We start from the raw sequence: 25409 nt of genomic DNA, 5'->3' as shown, positions 1-25409 counted from the left end.
CCACACTCTTTTTAACTTGACATATTGCTAAATAAAAGCACCTTCCTTTGATCTGCCTGGCTTCACAAGCAGACTGTCTGATTAGATAAAGATCAGTTGTTCTTTAGTCTTGGAAACTGTAGTCTTATTTCTAAGGATGTGGTGCCTCTTGGAGATGATCAGGAACAGGATTAGTTCTAAACTTAAAAGGCATTGTAAAAACACATTTTACAGGTTTTTATTCTGGACCAATGTCTTACTCCTCCCTGCCAAGCCTGTAGAATAATGTTATCTTTTAAATTAACTGTTTTTTCTGTTTATTATACTACCTTAGCTTTTAATGAACCAGTTATACAGAAAGGGTTAATGGTGGTTACGTCAATACCTTAAAATGATTGAGGCCTGAATTAAATCAAACCTTTATCCCAACCACCAATGGTAGATACCATATCCAGTGTTCAGCAACTACATTTTTGATTAGCTTAGATGTAACGACCTTACTGCAAACAGACATGATCAAGCCGTCAGTCTGGAATTTGCAACTGGCGAGAGGGTCAAATTTTTAACTTGAGCCTTAGTGTTTTTGTCCCATTACTGACAACGGCCAATTGAGAGTGAAGAATGTGGCCCTTAGTGATCTGTTAATTACCTTTGCTAGTCATTTCCTTTTATCCACTAGAGACTGTGATTAGGAGGATCTAAAACAACTCCTATTTTAAACATTGGACTACAATAACATTAGATAAATTGTAGATAAACTATTGTAGATAAATTTGGCAATGTAAAAAATAGTTTCATCTCTGGGGGTTGGGGTCAGTTATATCTGGTGAAGTATTGGCACCACGATATCTGTGGTAGGGATTGTACTGTGTGTCCAGTTATTGCCAGGTGTTATAGTTTCAGAAAGGAAACAGGATAATAAGGGTGAAAAGCACAAGGGGAATGATAAACCATTTCGACATGTTTAAAAGACGGTTCACAAAAAGCCCGGGTCCAAAATTCCCATTATAGTCTGCTGTTACTTTGCAGAGATATTTTCTGGCTTCTGTGTGCATGCTGGTGCCTGTATGCTGAAGGATACATTGTAAATGAAGTGCCGGAAATAATGGTTCTAAATAAAGGGACATAAGAAAAGTCATCTCTTCAGAAAGGGGCTTGTTTACTTAGTCTGTTTCCTGCAGGAATCGTTCACTGAAAAGAAGAAAAGTATGTGTTCATACTTTCTGACAGCTCTTTGTTCTTAGCACCTCTGAGTCACATGTGTGTGTACCCTGAAAAATTAAAGAAGGAATTCAGAACGCATATGTGCAGGGAACTAAGAAATAGAGCTGTGTTTGAAAAAGGAAAGTATTGCACAACAAAATCAAAAGGACTGTAGCACTTCCACACACAATAGAACACTGCAGGAATCTTGTGCAATACTGTAGCTTCAGAAGTTTTATTAAAAATAGAATTAATGCACATTTTAGCAAGACTTCCTATTTCTACTTTATTCTACTTTATTTTTAGCACATCATAATGGATTGAGTTGAAACTTTATGATTCAGTGCCATCTTGTTATGAAGTTATACATGTTAAAGTAAGAATTGAAACCAGGGATTTCATTAAATCCCTAAAAAATTAACCAGGGATTTTATGAAATCCCTAAACAGTTTGATAAATACCTAAAACCCATGATTAAATATTTAAGGAGTTTTGCAAAATCCTATTTCATACACTTGCAATAATCTACTGTATGTACGTTGCAAATGTATGAGTAATTAGAGGATTTTAAACTGTTGTATTGCTCTCAAGGGTTGTGGGAGTATGGAACGAGCTTCCCAGCCATGTTATTGAAGCCGATATCCCGGTTTCCTTCAAGCAAAAGCTGGATAAAATCCGCAAATCAATTAGCTGCTAACTGCCACTTAGGCAAGATGGGCTGAATGGCTTCCTCTTGTTTATAATTGTTCTGAACTGTAGGTTCTTAAAAAAGCGAAATTTGCAATCCTAGAAATGTCCTTTTCTGGTTAAAAAAAATTAAGGGACTTACTAAGAGATTAACTGTAGTAATAAACATGTAATCAAACATCATGAGTCCAAATGCAGCCCAATAGATCATGTACAAAAAGAGCACTGCATTTTTATGTATCAATAGATGGGGCTAATGTGCCATCTTCTCTAAAAGTTTGAGATGTCTATGACATGTCGAAGAAATGACTGTGAAAATAATAGTTATTATTAAACTTATATAGTGCTTTTCTGGACACTCCACTAAAAGCCCTTTACAGGTAATGGGGACTTCCCTCCACCCCCACCAGTGTGCAGCCCCACCTGGATGATGCAACGGCAGCCATAGTGCGCCAGAACGCTCACCACACATCAGATATCAGTGGGGGAGGAGAGCAGAGTAATGAAGCCATTTCGGAGAGGGGGATTATTAGGAGGCCATGACTGGAATGCAGGTGGGAAATTTTGCCCATTGTTTTTAGCAGATCTAATTGAAAAGATTTAGAATTCATTACATATGTCCCAGAGAGATTAGAGTTATAAAACTCTCACAAGGGTGTGAAATTTGTGATAAGTTTGGGCACTGTACATAATTTTAGTTTCACTTCCAAGGCATTTTTTAATATATAATCTCCTCTTCAAATAGTTTTAATGTTGTGAGTTGAGGCAAGTGTTGCAGGTTGACAATACAGGATTTTAATTTCAATGCTTACAGCATACTAATTTAAAACTGTGACACACAGAAGGATGAGTATCCTTTTGAGACGTAGTAACTTTTACTATTTTGTATTTAAAAAGAGCTGTAATGTGTTGAATTATTGCAATGTCTTCAACTAAATTCGTTAGGGATGTTTTCTTCTCAGTTTCAGTTGTCCAGTTCACTTTTGAGAATTTATTTTGGACTCAATAGTTCATCATTCGATCTTGTTAGTATTTAAAAAGAGCAGAGCAAAGTAAGTAAAAGATACTTTTCACTATAAACTGACATTGTAAAATACAATCATGCATTGAAATACGTTTTAATAAGTATTTCTGTTGTCTTATAGACTGGCATGACAAAATGTTTGAATACTGATAGTTGAGAAAGTATTAGAGATCACTTATGGAGTCTCAAAAGCTGCTAATGCAGGTGAGTCACTACCCGTTTCTTCATTTCTGAAACAATCAGCTGTGGAAAACATTAGAAAATATTAGCAGTGAAGCTATACAGATAGTGGAAACATCTGTCTTTTCAACATCTGCTCTACAGAATTCTCTCATCTGGCTACTCTTAGATGTAATTGAAAATCAACCACTCCCTTGAAGTGAAAGCAGAAAAAAAAACGTCTTTTATAAATTTCATTTATGATTTTATTTATTCCCAGAGGTCCCATGGTACATTCGTATGCACGCATCCCTTTTTGTTTATACCAAACACTGACCACATAAGAACTCCCAATGTTTGGGATATTGCTACAACTCAATAAATACTTTACAAAAATAATGCAGACCTTTTTCAACATCAAAAAGAGCTGTCAGTACCAGAACAAAAAAAACAACAACAGTAGGACACTGTAGAATTATTTGTAGAATTTGGTGCATGCTAAATAAACTGGCTAATAAGTTTAGATGTGAACCTGAATATTATACCCAAGCAAATGTGGGGGATAGTTCAAGCTCTTTACATACAAAAGTGCCACTTCCTTTGTTTATGGTGTGAGTCCCTGTAAATAATTTCTATTCACAGAAAATGTTTTGAAACTCGTGGTCTGTGTGCCACATATTTTGTTTAGGCATGCAAGTATATTATTCCCTTTGATTGTCTGCATTTTAAGGAACAGGCAGATATATTTCTCTTCAAGCACAATGCACTTGCCTCAGTCTCTACTACAAGTGAAACATCACCAAGCTGCCAAGTCCCCGGTGGTTTAGCTCCATTTGTCCTTGTGCCTAGTAATTGTTCCAACTTATGATTGCACTGTGCAGATGGAACTAAAAATTGCCATCAGAAAAAAAGTCTTCTAGGAGTTTTTTTCTCTTTTCTTTGTGCAACAGAAATTAACGGTCCCTTCCTTTGAAGACCCAACACTGAATGACAGATTAGACAAGACTCATTTCCCCCCCCCAAAAAAAAAATCTCAACAGTTTTACTGTGAATAGTGTTGAAAGATTTATGATATTAGAATATAAAGACCCTAACTGTACTTTGCTGTTATCACTGCGGCACACAGAACTGCCCTTTGTACTTCTGGAGAGGAATTTAAATTATACAGGATAACATATAGGAATCTGCTATGCCTCTCTTGCACCCTGAATAATTAAGTCTGTGTCAGAGATGTTAAGCAGAAGTCCTGCAAATATAGAGCTTTTTTTTTGTTAAACCTTGTCCAACAAAAGGAAGATAAAGTGGTTGCACAGCCGCGAGATTCAATTTTTTTCCCTCCTGGATAAAAACATCAGCGAGCACTGCATTAGAATTCCCGGGCCTCCTGGAACTGTTTGTAGTAGTCCTCGTCAGAAGGGTTTTCCTCACACCTCTGACCGTTGTTCGGAGGTCTTGCCTCATTGTAGCGGCTCCAGTCCCCTTTGCAGATAATCCAGGGCAGTATGTCCACCTTGTAATGGAGGTCGGCCGAAAACTCGGTGCTGATGAGGTTCGGCGTGCCCGCCCCTTTGCCCCTGGTGATGAGCTTCATGGTGTCGTCGTAGCAACAGTGCTGGGCGGCCAGCGTGGTGCTCTCGAAGGTCAGCATGGAGCGGATGCAGTAGCGGGCGGTGGGCTTGTAGATTTCCAGCTTCTCTTTGGGGCCGCTGGCGTCCTTCCAGCGGAACTCTTTCCGCATGCCTCGGTCGTAGAGGTCAGCAGTGGAATAGGCCACCTCCGTAGGGTAGGCGCAGGGGCAGCTGGGAAGGTCGTTGGCCACTTTCAGCATGTACTTCTTCAAGAATTCACTTTTACAGTTCATCCATCTCTCGCAGCTGTCAGTATCTGGAAGGCATTAGGTCACAGTCAAGCAGTTTTATGGGTCACACAATAAAAGAACACTTGGAATGCTTTGTTTCATTGTGAGTTCTCCCTCATTGCTGAAGTCAGATGAAGAACAGAGATTCAGTTTCAGAGCATGACATACTGTATATAGGTGGAGCTGCTCCCCTAGATTGCTTAATTCATTTCAATACATTAATTAGGTTAAGGAAATTAACTGTACATCTAAATGACAAGAAATAGTCGGGATTCTCATTGTGTCCTGTTAAAAATGACACAAACATCTGTTTTAAAAAGACAGTCAACCCTCAGCTCCTTAGCAGTAGTACAGAGTAAAACCATCCATAAAACCAAGAGAAATAAAGTTTTCTTTCATAAAGAAAACTTACCAACACCAAACAGCTCAGTGGCATTGAAGTCATCGGTTCCTGCTAGAAGACTGACTTCTGTCGCTGCAGTTCTGAAGGTATCTTCAATCCCTGGGGCCACAAACAATGATGCGCAAGATGAAAATACAGTCCTTTAGAAGGATGGATAACATTAGATCTAAACAGTGTCATTTTAGAATCCAAGGAAACGTTTTTTTTTTTCCAAACAGGGTTTGTATCATCGATGCTCTGTGAGCTGCAGTAATTTCCCAGTAATAATGGGAAATGAAGCCTTTACATGTCTTGTGTATTTTGTGCCTTCTGGAATGAGCATGTTCCCAAACAAGATTTCCTTGGGGGCTGAAGAAAAGACACAAGTAAATGTTCCCCCAACATTTTTTTAAACACTCCTGAACATGTGCACAGCAGAGAGTAAAGCAGAGATCAAGCTGATTTTCTCCAGCAAGTATTCATTTCAGGTGAAGTGGTTAACTAATTTGGCTCTGGAAATAAAGTGGGGTTTTTTTGCCCTTTAGAAAGTTTTTATGAGTTCACTTTTTTTCCCCGGCAGTGCAGAAAAACGGCCTCGGGGGCTGACTGACCTGGGCAGTTGGGCATGTCGCAGGTGCGGGACTCTGTGGCTGTGCAGGCGTACCCACAGGACCGCGTGCGCTTCTGGTTCCCATTTCCACAGGTGACGCTGCACGCTGACCAGGAACTCCAGTCCCCCTCCCCGTCAATGTAATCTGGACACCAGGAAACAACAGAGGAGAGGAGGGAGAGTCAGCCGGCTGCCAGCAATTCCACTGCAACATTAATTGGGGCCATATGTTATTGGTACCTGCAGCCTAGGCCAGCCGCCAGCTTGCCATTAGCATGCCTCTATAAATGGCTTTTACACGTGGGGCATTGCATGGGCCCACAGTGCACATTTTCTTCTTCTTAACCACCACCACCACCACCACCACCAGCAGCAGCAACAAAACTAAAACTGCTCTCCCAGAGCTTTGGGCAGCTGGGAATCTTCAGCTGTAAATCTCCAGTGGTGGAGGGCTAGGCTTTATTAGTCAGCTACGTCCCTGTAAACCACAAAATATTTCCTTGTAAAAGCAGAAGCCTGCGCATTTGCGCAATATCCCCGGTTTTGTCTGTGTTACCAAAGTGCGGAAGAGAGGGCGTATTAAAAAAGGGGACCGTGGAGATAAATCATCCCTCACGCATGACTTGAGAATGAGTCTGGAAGAGGTGTGTTTTCAGAAGTTTTGTTTCACTCCACGATGTGCCTCAGCTGTTTAAGTACTATGTCTGTAGTTGTTCTTTCACTGTTCACAGCCGGACAAGTTTAAAAGCTTTATATCCAAGATGTAAAATTGCTTTGGTGCGGGGGTGTGTTCTGGAGACTACTACTGTATCTATCTAGCAGCTACAAAAACAGCTTTTCTGATGCAGCTGTAATCGCTCAGGTTCATTATACAAATACATAGCAGCTCACATAAAAACTTCAGATTTGGCCCAGCTCAACCACAGTTACAGTCTCATGTCTGTTTTTAGCCTTATGCTGATGTCTGATGTTATTTTATTCACTGTATGCATTCATGACAGGAAAACACCTACTGTATCACCAACAACAATGCTCTGAAGAGTTCAACAAAGACCCTGTTAAACACGTTTCCAGTGTAGCCAAAATACAAAGGACTTTTTTTGTTTTATCCACAGAATTTCACTGAAATTCAATACTGCTTTGCTTGTCTCAGTCCCAAATAACACTGACCTACTTTGTAGAAAAATGAAAAAAAGACAGACTACATTGCCCTGTTATATCAATGAGCACCGATGAGTGTGAATTCCATTTCTTAAAATCTGCTGTTACCAAAACCTAAGGAGACATTTTTTGCAATAAGATATTCATTGATTTAAATCTCAACTAAATAATACACACTCATCTCCCACCTCTCATGGGCAAGTGAAAGCTCCTCACATACTGCTTTACAATACAATCTGGGAACCAGAACTATTCTTAATTGTCTTATCCATAATGAGCTTATTAAAAGGTCCAGTGGACCAGTAAAAACACTCTATAAATTCAAATAGTTTCACTGCAAAACAACTATTAGTGAAGCTGAAGTTCTCCATGTAAGTTTTTTCCTCCCTAATGGTTCACTGCTGATAACTGGAATCCTTGTCATAATACTCTGTTACATAGAGAAATCTGTCCTTTACCTCTGTTGTTTTTTTTTTGTATTTTCAACTTCTTGCAAAACAAAATCACAAAACAAGACAATCCCACCTAGAAAATAAACTGCACTTTTTTGCAATACTGAAAGCTGAAATATAGAGTATTTAATAAATAGCAAAGTAAATACAGTAGAAAAGGTATTGTTCACATTTCAGCTAATGGACTATTTAATTGAAAAATAGTGTGTTTTACGTATGGCAAATGGGATATTTGTATTGGGCATATTCAAGCAAAGTACTCTCAGCCACCTTTTTTAGCTCCTGCTAAGGTAACACCGTCACACGACTGTGATCAATTAACCATCTATCACACTGTATCAAACCATGTGCAGGTCTTGTGATGTGCACAAGTACCTGCTGTGTACAATCTGCACACACGATTTCCTTTCAGCTCAAGAAATAACAAAGGAAATCACACAGCTAAGTCATTTAATCTTCTCACAGCCCAGAACTGCTGAATTCTGATATGCCTCCAAAAGTTATTTCTCATAACTGCTTTATTTTTTTTACTCTGGAGAATAATATGGATCAGATTATAGATCACCCACATTAGGCAAGCGGAAATAATTCTAAAGGCCGGAACCCAAATTTGAGTCAGTGAGGAATAACAGACAGACAGCTCTTTACAGTGTCTGTAGTTTGCTTATGAAAGAACGAGTGGTTCAGACATGTTGAGACATTGTAAGAAGGCGTTTAATAGGTAGCTCACATTCTTTTACATTAACACAATATGTATCCTTATGCGAAAATGTGTGACTGTTCAATGGAAAATAATTATATGACATATAATTATATGACATATATATAAACTACATATATATGAGTTTCCTCCGGGTGCGCTGGTTTCCTCCCACATACTGGTGGGAGGACATACTGGTGGGTTAAATGGCCCTGGTGCGAGCGTGTCTGTGTCTTTGTGTCTGCTGTCCCGTCCAGGATGTATCCTGTCTCTGTCTTATGCCCATGCTTCCCCGTGACCCTGAATTGGATAAAGCGGTTAGAAAATGGAAGGATGATCCTCTCCTGTTTTTTCTAAATATGCAGGTGCGTAACATCTGTTTTCATCCTCGTAGAATGAAATGACTTGCTAGTTTGAGTTCTTAAACAGGCCAGAGGATCAACATTAACTTCTTCAAGCAGCAAGTAGACCATATTCACTTTTGTGTTAACTATAAATTGATTGTCATGTCATTAACCACAGTGTAAGAACATAAAAACCATTCCAAACACACGGATGCCATTCAGCCCGTCTAGCTGTTTGTTAACAAGCACAACAGCTCAGCTCAAAGGCCTCCAGTGGGGCCTGCGTTGTGAACGCACCATACTCTGCCTGCGCCTTGGCCTCAAAACTCCTCTGGCTGGGCCCTCCTCGTCGGTCCCAGTCGCTCAGGGGCTTCAGGAAGTTGCTGTCATCCGTGTTGGCATCATAGGTGTACTCCTGCTGGCTGTCGCCATGGCGAGCCGTGGAGGTGGAGAGCTGCCACCAGTTCCTCCAGCTGGGCGAAGGCCAGCTGGACTTGTTCTCCTTCTGCAGCTCCTTGTCAGGCTCCTCTTCCGCCGCGTCCACCACCTCGATTGTGACCTGCATCCCAACAACACGACACCGCTATGTTGTCTATGTCTTGCAATGTTTCTTTGAAAAGCAGACAACACAACCTTTCTCCTATATATTTCTTTATACAGCACATTGGACAAACGTGAGTCTTTAGGCAGGTTACCCTCCTTTGTCTTACAATGGTTTCAACCATTAAAAAACAGAGGTGTTTAACGTTTTAAATGTGCAAAAGTTTAATTTTTTGTAAATCATTCCAAAAAACATTTTTTTGTGAAACCTGTAGTTTGAATGTTGTGCTGGAATTTTCTGTGTGGCCTGTTATAGGAAATAAACCATGATCTATTGAAACCAGGTAATCAGCTATATCTATAAATGCAAGCTATATGCAAGCTATCAGCTATATATCTATAATTATTATTTATTATTTTTATTATTATCTGTAAATGCACAGAGATATGTAAGTAGATTGCAGTAAACATGATAACATCAGCTGTCATTTAATCTTTCCTTCAAAGCTATTTGAAATGACACTCCCTGAATCACCATAATCTGCAGAACAGTAGTTTATGATCTTATTGCATTAAACATGTGCCTCCCAGATGAAGTGATTTATATACTGTGCATCTGCATATAAACGGCAGTCCCTGGATTAGACCTCTACACCTTATTGTCAAGTTCAAAGCAAGTCAGTTATAAACTCCAGCAGACCAGATGAAACAAAGATCAAAGATCTAACTTTCAACCAGAAACAACTGAATGTCAGCCCTTCACAAATGGCCACATCTTGACATGTTTATGAACTCACTCATTTTAAATTTCATCTTCTATAAATCTGGGGTCTTGGTCCACTGAGAACCAAAGCAATATCTAATTCAATATACAGTATGAAGATATGGTTTCAGTATTTTTCCCCACATAAATAACTTTTCTTAAAACCTTATTTAGTGTAGGTTCATATTTTTCTGGCGTTTTTATCAAGCCAAGACTTTTAAACACCATTATGTCCCGCATCTACATTCATTGATTTCCTTAGAGAAAGTGATGAGGTCTTACAGTTGCCCGTATACAATGATGGGACAGCTGCAAGAACAGCTTTTATTTATGGTGTAACTCATGGTTTCCTCACACATTTAATATTTTAAAACACCTTGATCTCCCCTAACAAAAAAGGAAACCCAAAGTACTGAATTTTGTGTAATCACTGAGCCATCACATAGAATGATCTTCCCATATCACTCATAATATCACTTATGACAAAGCTTTAAGTAAATTATGGGCTTCAAAATATAAAGAAACTCTTGGTTCATTTTTTTGTAGAAATAAGACCATGACATTACACTTGGCTTTACTTAATGCTTTATTTCCCTAGTGAAGCACATGGAGGAGAATGTAGTCCCTTGCTTTTCCTGTCAGAAATAATCTTTATTCCTTAAAACACAATTAAATAAGAGCTCTGTGATCAAGAATATATTACTCAGTTTACTGTGCTTGAATTCAGTAAGAACCCCGACAACCTGATGTTGATGAAGAAACTATTAAGTCCGGAAAAAAAATAGAAAACTGTAAATTACAAGTGCAAAGGCAAACTTTTAAAATGAAAGCAGTGCAAATGAACCTCACTCTAAAGTTGAACTTAGTGAAGCAAGAATCTAGTGTGGGTTATTAGCTTAGTGCATTGAAAAGGATCCCAGTGAAAAGAATTAATGGTGTGCAACAGTGCATTAGGCTCCTTCCTGGTTGCAAAGCAGCTGCCTAGTGGGCTTGGCCAGCAAGGGTGGGCTATGCAGGCAAAGATCTCTTCCTGTTCGCTTTTATGTGCAATACACACTCAAGTACTATTTGTTTTAGCCATGCAGTGGGCTTTTAATAAAGCTCTAAAAACATCCATTTAACTATGGAATCACAAGATATACTCTAAAAAAATCAAAGGCACATCTTGTATCAATCGTTTGAGTATTCAACTTATCTAATGACTCAGAATTTGGAAACAGCACTGCAGAATATGAGCTTTTTTAACTGTGTTGAATCCCCTGAAACCACATTCTTTTTATTCGGTGACTAGTGTGTTGTAGAGATTTTCATTCTACACTGTAGCTTCACTGTGCTGAGTGGCCCTCAAACGCCGTAAAATCAGAACACAGTCGAGTGGCTAGCAATGGGAAGAGAGAAACCCCAATAGAGAATAACAGAGAGCAGGAATATCAGAGGAGAAAGAGAAAGGTGTTACCTGAATGTTGGGGTTCTGCCCATTTATGTCTGCCTTGGAGAGGTCAGGGAAGTTGTGGAGGTCCAGCAAGAATGACCCAGGCCCATCCCTCTGTATGGAGGACCCTGTGTTGTCCTGTGAGGAGCGGTGTTTGGGGAGCGGTCTATGTGCAGCCCGGTGCTCAGGATGGCCGTGTCTCTCCCCAGAAGAGTGGTGAGTGGAAGAGCTGCCGCCATCATTTAGATTGTTCTGAGGAGAGGGGGGAAAGGAATATTAATGGTCCTACTATTACAAGTGCCTCTTCAAACACTGTTCACGGTAAGGAATTCATAAGGATACAGATCCTCCATTTATGGATGTAAGAGAGTTTGAGGAGATACCCAGGTGTCTTGTCCAAATTTCCTCTTGACCTTCTAACCAATCATGGCCTCCTAATAGACCCCATCTATGAAATGACTTCTTCACCACTTCTGACTTCTCCTCCCCACTGACAGCTGGTGTGTGGGGAGCGTACTGGGGTATTTTGGCTTCCATCTCCTCATCCCAGTGGGGGCTACACACTGGTTGTGGATGGGACTCCCCATTATCTGTAAAGCGCTTTGTAGTTTCCAGAAGAGTGCTACTGTATATAAGTGTAAGCAATTGCTGTTGTATTGAGAGTTTAAGGATATAAGTCAATAATGTCTCCCAGAAGAGGACAATAGCAGAATTAAAATATTACTTTATCAGGACAGAATGGGGATATGTGCCCCAAATTAAATCCTTAAGTCGACCATTTAATGTTCACCTGATGCAGTATCTATGCAAGTAGGCTGATAAAGGGACCACTATCCAGCCCAATTACTGTTTTGCCCAATGCATCACAGAATAAAACCAGCTACAGAGGTTCAGTCTTCTCTATTCTAAAGTAAGTAAAAAAAGCCATTAAAATTGATACCTAAATCTGCCAAGATTTCTCATACATATTAGAAGATAGTTACAGTATCACTCAAATTCTAGTCACGGTGGCACTTGAATAGACTTGAAAAACATTTGAAAACAAAAGCAATGTGAAATTGGATTAAGAACAATTTTAAGAACTAGCAGATTTGATAAGTGATGGAAATAATGTTTTTTGTGTCACAGAGAAAAAATAAAAGAACAACAACACTTGTACAAAAAATGCTCACATATTCCTAAGGGAACAAGACGTTGCTTCAATAGCTCGAGAGGCCAGATCTGAAGCTAGCCTGTACTGTGCCGTAGTCATAAAGATTTAGTCCCATCAATCAACTGAAGAACATCAATCAATTGTTCTTCAAATCAAGACATTCTAAAGATGCAGTAAAAAGAACAGCACAATAAATCACCCCCTAAGGGGCAAATAATCAATCCGAGACTTCATCCTTATGAAAAAAGAAAGCAAACTTTTTGCAAAGTGGTGTCGGCGTCAAATAACCAGTGAAGACCTACATTAAAAACAGGGCCATACTGTACATCCCTTGCTTCCAGCCAGAATAACAAAATGGAAGATTAAAACAAGTTTAGATTCATTCACACCCCATAACTCCTTGCAGGTTCCTAAATGCTATGAATAATCTACCCTTCGAACACTATTAGCTACAGCCATTAGCTGGATTAGGTACATCAAATTATCCATCTTTACAGATTCATTGGAAACGTTGCTATTGTTTGTCAATCTTTTAACACATAAATGTGGTCAGATTGGCATGTGTCCTTTTACAATGAAGGCCTGCCTCTCCGCAAAAAATGCATCAGGCTATGACGGCACCCAGAAATACAATGTGATTCTCAAAACATACAGTGTTCATCAAAAGTAAGTTTGAACAAGATTTAAAACGCAATCAATTAGCCTAAACAGGCAGCACACCAATAATGTTTTTGTTTTCCTGACAGTGAGAGACTCTAGGTCTGTCAAGCATTGTACTGTAGATATGTCCGTAGGATTGCCAAAGCATCTGCTTCTAGAGAAAGTAATGCAGAAGGCATAATTAGTTGCAATTGGACAGACAGTTATAATGAGTCAATAATCCTCTGTGTTTGTGTGGTAGACAATAAGATGAAAGTAGACTATCAATCATGTATTTTTTTATTTTGTCTTTTTTATGGTTATAATTGAACCAAAATGCAATGCAGCTATACATCACAGAAGTGCGTCAGTTTACCACAGACGAAGTGTCAAATTGGTTTATAGCTACTCATAAATTTAAACTGACTCCACCCTCACTAAAATGTCCTCTAGAAGACAAGGTAGAATTTCCTTTAGACAATTTGGTCTAAAAACAGTGCCGTGTTTTGTGGGTGGATTGTAAATGTCTACATGTAAAAACCACTTTCATTCATAGCTGCTGAATGAAATGTCAGTCTTCCAGAAAAGCTGCAGGATTGCACAAAAAACCAAGATGAAGGAACATTCCTGCTTAACATGGAGACATATGACTATGAAATGATGCTTAAAAGAACTACTACTAAAATATTATACAGAAATCACACATATGATCCACTACAAATTATGCATACATAAATTGGAGGGAAAGTCATTATTATCGAGGAGCTAAAACACATTTGACATTTATTTTAAATGTCACATTATAAGAGATAAAACATGCAAATCCCAGCATACTGTACCATGTTTCTACCTTATGTAGACAGGTTAAGTACTACTGGTGTTGGTGGGATGTTCTTTTCACATTTGTTTAATATTCAATTCATGTTTCCTTCTCAATTGTATCGATTTTGCTTCTTTTTTCAGTAAAGTTGCTTTTGAGATTTCCTTACTCTGTAATGGAAAATGGGTTTGAAAAACGCCATGAACTAAGCTGCACATCCTGCCCTGCCAGGTACCACAATGTGGGAAATGACAATAGAATAGATGACTAATAGCAATTCCAGCATAGAAGATTATAAATTTGTTATTCATTTGTGCAACAGGTTGCGCAATAAAACATAACCAAAACCAGGACAGAATATACAATTTTAACTGATAACCTTGTGCTTTGTCTGTGAATCAGATTTGCATCTCTATAGGAGTTTGAAGTATTTGATTTAAAATGCAGTATTTGTTCACATAATACCTGTTAATGTTTTTTTTTTTTAAGAATGTGGCCTTTTGTTGCACTAGAAATGTAAATGTGTCACAGTCCTTTGAAACTCTGGGCCTTCTGTACTGTGGCACTCATAGCAGACCCATGCTCACAAGTGCCTAGTAGTATTGCAAAGTACATAGCGTTTCCTGCCTCAAATTCTTAATGCATCATGAGATAGCCCTGTACAACATTGGGTGTTACTAGAAAAGGAAGAAAAAAATCAAATGTAGCAATCTTCATGGCTTTAGAGCCAACAACCACAATAAGCCCATTGATTTAGGCAGCAATTATGGAGGGGAAATAAACAGGATATGGCATACCAAGGGAAGTATGTCATTTTAATAAACAGATTACAGAGATTCACCACCTTACAATACTACACTGTGCCAGCAGGAACCATTTTCCAAATGTATTTGCTGCAAGGATTCAGATCCTCACGTGATAACCCCTTCCTAATCTCTGGTCCCATGAGGAATGTGTACGTGTAATTACACACCAACAGCTCCTCTCTTTCTGCAGCCTCTTTTGCTGCTTGTCCTGCACAGCGAAACCCGACAAATACAAGGTTCTTACTTAAATCCTAAGGAAATACTTTTTATTTCATTTTACAAAGGAATTAAACTCTGAACCTTTCTGAATAAATGCCAGTGGGCTATTGCAGTTTCATGTGCATCATATAACAAGAATGAATGCATGACTCGACAGACAAACACTCTCTGAGAGATAGGATTTCCTAGGTCTGCTAACTGATACCACAAGTGTACAGTAATTCATTGCATGAGGATTAAAGCTGCTTTAGAGAGGGATTCAGTCACAAAAGACTAAGTTAAGTTTTCAAAACACTGTCTGATTAATGGCCAAACCGTTAACAGAACTGGGCCAGCAAGCTCTGACCACTAGCATGCTACCTCGCTGATATTTTGGTATAGATTTTCCTAAAAAAAGACACCTTTCATAATAGAGTTCTTTTATCCTAGCCTTTTTAAAAATTGGCTTTAAATTACCTTTGGCTTTGAGGCTGCAACCTTAGCCTTTCCAAAGCATGTTTGATCTTTTCATGCTCAATTTTAACTCATCTTTCACACTCCCCATCTCTTGGAAAAATACTAACAGCATGGTTCACTTTCAAGGTTAAGAACTGACAATCTCCATAAACATCTCTACTAAAACATCTGTTTCATCATTTGCCAGGCAATCTAGGCTCCTTTTGGAACTGGAGTCATCAAGCCTTAGATTTACCTTTCCATTAAATCTACTTGTAGCAGCTGCTTTGGCCATATCTTATTCTTTTTTGTGGATCAGATGGAAAAAATGTTAAAGGTTCAGAAAAGCATCCCTGTGCAGCTAAGGGAGAAGCACAACCTTATTTACAGGGCAAAGAGTCTTAAGACAATTGTGTCTAAGATTGTTCTATTGTGCATGCAAAGTCTGCATGTTTGATTACTACAATGTCATCAATATTTCAGAAGAAAACACTACAGAAAAAAAGTTACTTGTCTAAACAGCTGTGTGTAAAAATGAATAATCAGACAAAGGCCAAGAAATGGATAACCAGACCGAACTGGCAGATACCCAAGAATGAAAGGATTGAATTATTCAAGTTAGAGCAGAGGTGCACTTACCTAGCTATGAGAGAAACGTGTTATGGAGCCTATTGGCATTTGGTCTGTTTCCAGTCAATGTCATGGTCCTTCATTTCATAAAGGCTGCATTTACTGATAAAAGCAATAATTTCCTTAGAAATTACCAGTTTGCAGTAGTCTCCTTTGGTCAGCATGCAAAAGGATACTTGATGTCTCTAGTTGAAAAGTCCCTAATGAATGCTTCTCACGCGGACATATAAATGCAGGTTTTGCACCGTTGAAGTCCCATTGCATGTTTTTTTAAACTCCACAAAAACATCAACGATAAAAAGTTAAATATGGATTTTATATGAATTCTAAAAATATAACTATATATTACAGGGGTAACAGAAATTATTCTTGAATGGGACAAAATGTCTGACATGACTGCACACAGGGACAAATGTAATATACGGTAGAGTGCCTTTTATGTATTTCACAGCAGATTTCCAACTGGTAGGACTGCTGACCATCTGCAATGCATAATCTTCTCAATCCCATATTCAGCAACCAGACAATCTCAAAATATGATGGTGTACTGCCCTAAAAAGCACATCAGGACACTTTGAACACAATTTTTTTTTGTTACAATTGGCAGTCAACATTTAAGAAAGGAAATCCTCATCTGCTCACTGGTTTTCTGAACACATAAGGTAACAGTCTTTTCCCAACATTATCAGCTAAAACCCACATGAATTAATTTAACCCTTATGTCTACCAATCTGTGCGTTTCTGGGTGTCGGCTCCTTACCAATGTACAGAGGGACAGTCAATTTCCCCCATGTTGCTCCTGAAACCATCTGAAACTTCTGCTCATATTTGCTAATTAGTGAAAAGGCACCCCAAGCATGTGTGCTGATGCCGAATGCTGTCGCTCAGCAGTATTTCAGCACAAACACACGAGACCAGGCTGGAGGACTCCCATTGCAGTGCGATATGTCTGCTACTTTAGATGTTGAAAGAAGGTTTCGGTCATTCCTGATTCGCCTTAAGGTCCAAGTGAGATTCTAGCCTGGACCAGCAGACAGTCATGGTAGAAAAGCAGAGTTCTTTTTTATGTAGGTCTTGCCTGCAGTTTGTTATTCATTCAAGCAGATACAGATGTTATTTTGTATTGTACAAGGCCTTTACAATGACTAAGAATGTGAGATAAAAGTCAAATAATGACACTATTGTGTTATAATCAAACTCTGCTGGAAGATGGTGTTTAAACCACATTAGAAGTGTGTTGTATATGGCAGTACAGAAATGGAAACCATGTTAAAGCACAAGTGTCTGATACCAAATACTGTACATTAACAGAAAAAATAAGATAGTGGATAATCTGCAAATACTGTATATAAATGTCAATAAACAATTATTGTATTCTGGAATGCAGTAAGGTTGCAAAAATTTACTCAAAATCAAACATTTCTATAATATATAACTTAAACCATTTTAGAAAGTTTAACCAGGCAGCTAAGATTACTAATTCAGTTTATTTTTTGTAACAATGTTAACATCATGCCTGTGAATTTGAGTTCTTACCTTCAATGAATCACTGCATTAAAGCACTACTGAACATTATTCCTGGTAGGAATAATACAAAGAAAATGGTTTACTGAAATGCAAAGGGACACGGCAATCCAGAAGCATCAAGAACAAGGCAGTGACTGAACACAAGGCCATCACAGGGCACTCACAAAAACACAGGGACAATTTAAAGACACCTATTAACTTTTAGTCCAGAATATCACTGGGAGCTATGTATTTAGTGTGGTTAATCCACCTGCCTCAGTACAGTAAATCCATCACAAATGCTGCCCCACTGTATTATGTATCTTTTTAAGCATTGATCTCAATATCCAACCAATGCTGATGCAGCAGTCTTTCATCGAGCCTGCATAGCTCATAATTAATTGTTTCATGCCAAACAAAGTCAAAGATGTAAGAATGCATCCATTCTATTTGTAATTTATCTTTCGAAATACTTGAAAAACATTTTACAGGCCATTGTATAACTAAGAGATCAGCCGCTGTAGATAAACCAATCAACACATTTACTGCTTATTGAATCTCACTCCTAATATCAGCTGATTCCTCATAAGATGTCAAACGTAACTTCCTATTCTGAGAGATCAAAGGTGAATTGCAATTATTCATCATGTTTCACTGAACATCCCAGGAAGTTTCTTCAAAAACATGAATGAACCTCCCCTCCCCCCCTTCCTTTTTCACTTTGCAAGGGTTGATTAAAGGAGCATGACTCCATTTTCAATTTGAAACAACTCAGGGGGCATACCAGTGGGAGCACAAGCAGGAAATGAATACCATACACATCGTAGCAGATGCCTTTGAATCTGACACTTAGGTGGAAGGAAAAATGATCTCTCTCTTTTCCTCACGTACCAGATTAGTGTTTCTGAGGATCATGCCTGCCTCTTTTCAGCTCTGGCTTCTTTCAGCCTTCTCAGAAACATTTAGGAAAGTTATGGAAGTCCAACAGGAAGGAGAATACCTAAGAGCTTGCAGAATGAAAGGACTGTGATCAGATCTGTATTTTTAGGGCTGCCCAGACCTCTCATTCCCTTCCTCACTCCTACAAGGCCAGATTCAAAGTAGGGTTTGTATCCATTTTGTACTGACAAAAGAACAGCAAAAATCCACTCAAAAATTCTTAAAAGGGTAGGTTCAGTTAGATTCTCATTTTATGTTTTCACCATTACTACATGATAACCAGTTCTTTATCAAGAATTCTTAATGATCAAGGCTTATATACTATGGAAAAAAACTGATGGTGGCTGGGCAACCAGAAACATGAACAAACCACAGACCTTTATGGCTACAAACCTATTAAAGTTTCATATTTAATAAAATACTTTTCTACTTGGATGTCAAGGGTTCATACATCTTCCATTGCATTGTGCAAAAAAAAAAACTGCACGAAGTCTTTCAAAGACTCTTTTTTGCTAAACCACCATTATAAATCACATTCATTATGCTTTTTAGGCTCCTACTGGGTGGACAGTAAAATTGTAGCTCACAGTCATACATTACTCTGTGTGACACATTCTCCGTAAATTCCAGACATAGTTTTGTCAGACATGCAACTATTTTGAGTGACTAAACAAATTACAGCTGAATAAAGTGTCAAAGTGTTTCAAACTGCTGTTCCTAATATAATTTATAATGTTTAAATATGACGACTCCTGAAAGTCGTCCTCTGCAGACAGATAAGAGACTAAAAATTCTGTGTTTTAACCAAGGTTTAAAACATTAAAACATAATTTCTTCCAGGTTGTTTCAGGCAGTGGTCCTTCTTCAGATGTGCAGAAAGAAATGTAAACAGACTCATCTTCAGATGCAGCTGAAGAAAGTGATTTGTTTTTAATCAGTCAAGACAGAAACAATTAATGTTTTAAGTTACAGAAGTCTTCTGTTAGCATCTCTCTTCCTGGAACCCCATGGATGCTGAGAACTTTACTGAAGCCCTCTTTACAATTCCCAATTTGTGCAGGTAAGACCTCTATTTGAGCAAACAAAATAAAGTGTTAGTCATCCTAAAAAATATATTTTTATACTTGTGCTACAACTGACATTGCATTCCTTCAGTTTGACAAGGGCACTTCAGTGGTGTTCTAAAAATACTTCAAAAATGACTACTAGAGATTTGACAGACATACCACAAACCTGCTGATCCCTAACTCCCCTTAACCATATGGCCTGGATATACAGGTTCCTGCTGGTCTGTGCTAATAGCACTTTGAATAAGCAGTAGTGTATGAAATGAGGATTTTAAGGACCACTTTAGCACTGGAGTCACCACAGCAATCTCAAAAGCCCTTGTAGCTTTTACCCAGCAAGATGTGGGAGTAGTATGTTTTGTGTGGCCTATAATTTCAGAGAAAGTGGTCAGAAGATATCAATTCTTAGGTAGTAGTTACTTACCCTACGTCCGCTTCTACTGCTGTTTGCTTGGGCGTGACCCTATTGCAAGGCTAGAATTAGGTGTCACATTTGTATGAAATGACAGGTTCATAAGATTATTGCACAGGTATAGCAGTATACATAATGGAAGGTGTTCAGTTACTGCAGCTCTTTAATAAGGCAGAATTAATTAACCTGACTTCTGATTTCTCTTATTGTGTGACAAACCAATAAAAAGACTAACAGTATATAAAAAGTGTGCTTAAAAGTGTAGCATTTACACCAAGCGATGATACATCAAAATTGTACAACAAACAAATAAGAATTCATTAATAATATTGTGTACAATTTTGATCACAAACATTTACAAAAAAAAAAAGATACTGTTGTTTTGGAACCAGTCCAGAGAATAGCAACCAGATAACTTCAAAGGCTTAAAGGAATGTCCTGTACTGACTGAAAGAACTGAAACTCTGTTGTATAACAGTGAAGACTACAGAGGGGCATCTTCAGAATGAACAGTACAACTCAAAACAGAGGACACCAGTGGAAACTACATAAACTAGCACATAAACTGCTGAACAGGCATTTCGATCGAGAAGGAACCACATCTTTATACAAAGGGTTGTGGGAGACTGGAACAAGCTCCCCAGCCATGTTGTTGCAGTCAATATTCTGGTTTCTTTCGAAAAAACAAATAAGAGCCTCAGATCAATTAGCTATTAGCAACCAAACAGGCTAGATGTGCTAGCATTCCTCCTCCTATCTGTTACCTTTCTTATTTACATACTGTATGTTGTTATTTATGTGAGAAAGGAAGGGAACAGCGGCAGACAGCTAAATCCATTTACATCTCCTAGCTGGTAAGATTTACATGTAAGAAGGTGTACTAAATGATTTCAAGTAGTCAAGTATTAATGAACTTTAAATGTACAACACAAGAATTCACACTCCAATAGCAACAAAGTAGTCCATTGCTGCTACAGCAGTAGAAAAAACAGACGGTCCCCACTACATCACCAGGCTCAGAACTAATGCCCAGGAAGGCCGGCTATTACTTCCCTCTGCCTGACCCACTGCAGTCACCACGGAGGTCAGGTGGGCAGGAGGTGGCGTCTGCAGGAATGTGGCAAGTCTACATCCAGCAGCATAAGAAGAAGGCTGAGGAAAAGTAAGGGCCTGATGAAATATCTAATGTGCAGCCACTTCGGCACACAAAGGGTGACTTTTATAGTGTGCAGGCCTGCCGTGGTGATGCATCAGCAGGAAGCTTGGGTGACACTGATGAAGCCATGTTGACAGCGGACTGCCACCACAGAGTGGATCACCCCAGGGGCTGATCAGGATCTTTGACCTGGCCCCCTTTTGTCACTAGCTACTCCCCAATCCCTGGGGAAACATCTACAATACAATGCCTGGTCTTATTATGAAGACCCGACAATGTAATTTTGTGGTTTTGGCCATGCTGCAAAATAAGAGCTAGAAATGCTGAAAGAAACAAGAAGAAATGGGACAGAGTAGTATGAATACCAACCTTTTTGCTCAATAGTGACAAAATGTTAGTTAAAACGTCTTCTTTCAATGCACACCGCACAAGAAGAAAGCAAACCAACGCTTGAGAATATTGCAGTCTGACACCTTGGAGGATGCAGTTTCAAATAATGCATCACCCTTAATCACAGCTTTCAGAAATGTGTGTGCATATAGAAAGGAAGCAGAATACAAGTGGAGGCAAAGTGGTATTTAGAACTAACCCTGTTTGTGAAGTATCCCAGATTATTTGAGTTCACAAAACAAACAGTGCTGCACTATTCACTCATCTATTGTGGAACTCTTAGAATTTAAGGTAATTCTTAAATATTTGCGTATCCTGTTCTTTAATCACAACAAAGAAGGGTTTGGAAAGAAGAAACTAAGAGGAAAAAAAAGGCATCTACTGGATCATTTCCAAAGCTCGGTTCACATAAAAGTAGAGTCAATTCCTACTCTAGCTCAATGCAAAGCCATTTCCTGATCCTGGTGTTGAGTATCCTTTCAGAGTATTCCTTTCAGCCACTAGGCTGCCAATCTATTGTTCACTTCTGTTAAGATGGTTCCATCTTAAAATTCAGCATAACTTTCCCTGGATCTATGTTTTACTTCATGAAATGGTTATTCTTTCTTCTGTCATCCAAGATCACACCTTTAAACCTGGACATTATCTCCCTCTTGTTCCCCAGAATAATGCAGAATTCAATCCCCAGCACCCTGGCCACATAAACAACAGACTCAATACAGCATGTTGCGCATTGTCATTTAGATTATTTTGATTTGGCATTCACGCAAACCAGATAAAAAATCCTACATAATACTACAGCAATGGTAAGTGTCCTGGGCATTGTTTTTATTAAGTCTGCACATTTCAGCCTGGGTATGCTGAACTTTCATGCCATTTAAACTGCTTACATTCATACACTGAGGATACAGAGCAGTTCCAAATTGTAGATGTCCATCGAATCTTATAATCACTAAAATGGCACATTACACAAAAGAGAACAGAAGTCTATTTTCTTTATACAATGCACAATCATAATTACTACAAAAGTTAGCCATCGTTTTGCAAAAAACATTTTTATGTTTTCAGATGAGCCGCAAAAAAAAAGGCCATTAGCCAATTGCCATTGATTAATTTAGGAAATTGATCATGTGTCAATATCACATTGCTCCAGTGACTGAGATAGGAATCACAGTGCTGAACTATGATGATGGAGATTTCCTTCCTATTCAGAAAATAATTGAGTAAGTCTCTGTAATCATTGATGACAGCTATATTTTCGCCAACTTTCAACAAGATTTGATAAATCAAACACACTTTTTGAATGTTATACACGTAACCACCGTTTTAAAAAAGGTGCAACTCTCAATAAGCGACATGACAAACAGTGCCCCCAGTGGAGCATTTTTCTTAGTTAAACCAAAACTAAATTCCTGAAATTGTATTTAGAAGACTGAAAACAACAAGTCGGGGAGTGCAAATTATTTTACGGTGAAGCCACATTTTCATAGGGCTTTGAATAAAAAATATCAGCAAAGGTTGCCCTACCGATTTCACTGCCCTATGTGTAATCCCGTGATTTTCAAAACGAGATAATGTGACAGCCGCTTGCTGTCTACAAATGTATGTAGATTAAATGACTGGCTTCAGGTGTTTCTACACGCCTTTTCCAAAATATCACTATCACTGTTTTTCCCCACACTGAAAAAAGACTCCTCATTTCACATTTTTGATACCTTAACTCAAAAGACGCTATTAGTTTACTGTTGCTTTACAGTATTAAAGTCATTTTAAAATAAGAAAAAATATATTTTCAAGTCACACTTAAACTACAGGTCTGTGGTTTTGCAATCTTAAGGATTTGCAGTTTATAGTCTTCAATTGTAATAAACACGCTTTGAAGATAATTTGAGAACATAATGATTCTACTGGATAATATAATTATATAATTCGCAGTTTCAATCAATTAAGAATAATTCTACTCGACCGTTGTAACTCAGGTGATGGATATTAAAATAAATGTTATATTTACACGTTTAATAAAACAGACCATCAAACAACAATCGTTTCATAGTAATATCTGTACCATCTCGTTAATACTAGTACACCAACTGAACTCTTGACTGTATTCTGTCCTTGACAGCTAAATGACTTACAACACTACAGACTTTGAATATTTCGAAAAATAATAACTACGAATGCACCCGCATTCGACTCGATAGACAAACTTTTTTTTTTACATATCGCAGGATTTGCAACTGTGCAGCAATGCCTTTGCCCATCAGATGAGTAAGCCTAGCGAAAAACTGCACCCGAGCAAACTGGCACAAACTTTAACTTCAGTTTAAACTATCTTCTTCCACAGGTGATGGTGCGCAAAGACTCAGATACCAAGAACAGGACTTTTGCGAAATCAGGTTACACAGCCAAACGAAAAGCTCGCATTTATAGTGTGAAACGAGAATTTCAAAAGCCGTTTGAGTCCATTACCCGTTCTAGTAATCGATGACCAATTACGGTTGTAAATAAAACCGACCTGACATAAGAGATAAGATGAAAGAATTGGAAAGGAATCGAGCCTTACCTCCGTGAGCACGATGTCCTGTTCTCTGTTCAAAGACGTCGCATTCCCCTGTTGCAGAGGACTGCTCCGTAGCACAGTGATGTGCAACGTTAGGAGAAGGAGTCCCAGTAATAGTAACAGCTCGGCCGCCAGCCGAACCATCCTTTTCACCCGGCCGGTTTTGGGACCCTGAGGTGGAGCTGGGGCTCCACCGCCGCCTCCTGCCGCTGCAGAGACTCCGATCTCCGGATCCGCCGCGGACGAGGAGCCGCAACACCACTGTGGAGCCACTTCGGGATTAGAAAATACAACCTAAAGAAAAATCAAAGGAGGTGGTGGTGGTGGTGGTGTGGGGAGTGGGGGGGAGACGCTGAAGTAAATTGGTGCTGGTTTTCCGAACCTGCGGTGTAACTTGGGGGGGGGGCGAAATTCCCGTAGTTTTCAGCATTTAGTCCAGCAATTTCAAAAAGTTCAGTCGTTTCGTTCAGCATTTACAACAGCAATTTCAAAAATGAATTAGAAAAACATTTCCCTTTATATTCGCTTAAAATACGTTATGCATGATTTTTGGTTCCTTTGACATTGCTATAGTAGAAGCTGTGTGAAGTGCAGCTAATATTGTCTTAGTTTAGAAGCAGTTCAGGGAAAAAAAATAAATCAGAAGCCAGATAGGAGCGAAAATTCCTGGTGTACTATAGCAGCACAGGTAGTTCAATACACACAGCAATAGTGATTGTAACAAGCAGCTAAGACGTGTGGGCTGGTATTCAGTGGAGTCCAGGTAAAGTTCACACATCCCCGCAACCAAGCGACATTTTAGGTGCAGTCCTGTTCATCTTGTGGCTGTGCCACATTCCTCGTTGCCTTTTAGTAATGCCTTTTCTGTACAATCGGATTTTCTTGCTCTTCTTTCTTTCATCCCTGCGGCCGTGCCCTTGTTATTTCGAGCACATTTCAGTTTACTGAAATTGTAAATGCATGATCAGTGTTTTAGTATTCTGGTTTATATCCTTAATTACTTTTTTTTTGTAAAAGAAAATGCACACTTTTCAGAAATAGAGTTTCTCTTTCGTAGTTGAATCTGCCAGTTTGTTATCAAACTGCATCTAGAAAAATGCAGAATTCAGTGTTTCGGAATTCCTCCCTCCTGCCGCACGCGGTTAAACTAAGTAGTCGATGTGTGCTACTCGCAGTATGTGTACAACTGCGGCGTGCGCTACACTACGTATTAGCAAACGACTCCACTCCACACTATTTGTATATGACTGCTCTCTGTAATGTTTTTATACTCCTCTCTGCTGGTTTGCTGTCAACTACCCCTCCCCCTGTCGTTAACCCTTAATTCCCTGTTGCACCTCCTCTCCTGTTCGCGACTGTCACTGTCCATTGCCAAAGTTACGA

At 38.9% G+C, this 25409-nt stretch overlaps 1 protein-coding gene across 1 annotated transcript; it reads right to left on the bottom strand.

The window, feature by feature from the left end:
* Positions 1-3295: 3295 nt before the first annotated feature.
* On the bottom strand, positions 3296-25272 carry ism1 (isthmin 1). The gene is made up of 6 exons (XM_069179946.1): positions 24030-25272; positions 11319-11546; positions 8857-9118; positions 5904-6047; positions 5323-5412; positions 3296-4936 (listed from the first exon to the last, which is right to left on the bottom strand). The coding sequence occupies exons 1-6, from the start codon at positions 24168-24170 to the stop codon at positions 4419-4421; spliced, it is 1383 nt and encodes a 460-aa protein (XP_069036047.1). The 5' UTR covers positions 24171-25272; the 3' UTR covers positions 3296-4418.
* Positions 25273-25409: the final 137 nt, after the last annotated feature.

Source organism: Lepisosteus oculatus, chromosome 17, assembly GCF_040954835.1.
Source record: "Lepisosteus oculatus isolate fLepOcu1 chromosome 17, fLepOcu1.hap2, whole genome shotgun sequence".
Classification (NCBI taxonomy): domain Eukaryota; kingdom Metazoa; phylum Chordata; class Actinopteri; order Semionotiformes; family Lepisosteidae; genus Lepisosteus; species Lepisosteus oculatus.
The sequence above is the reverse complement of the archived record's forward strand: the minus strand, read 5'-3'. Positions and strand labels throughout refer to the sequence as shown.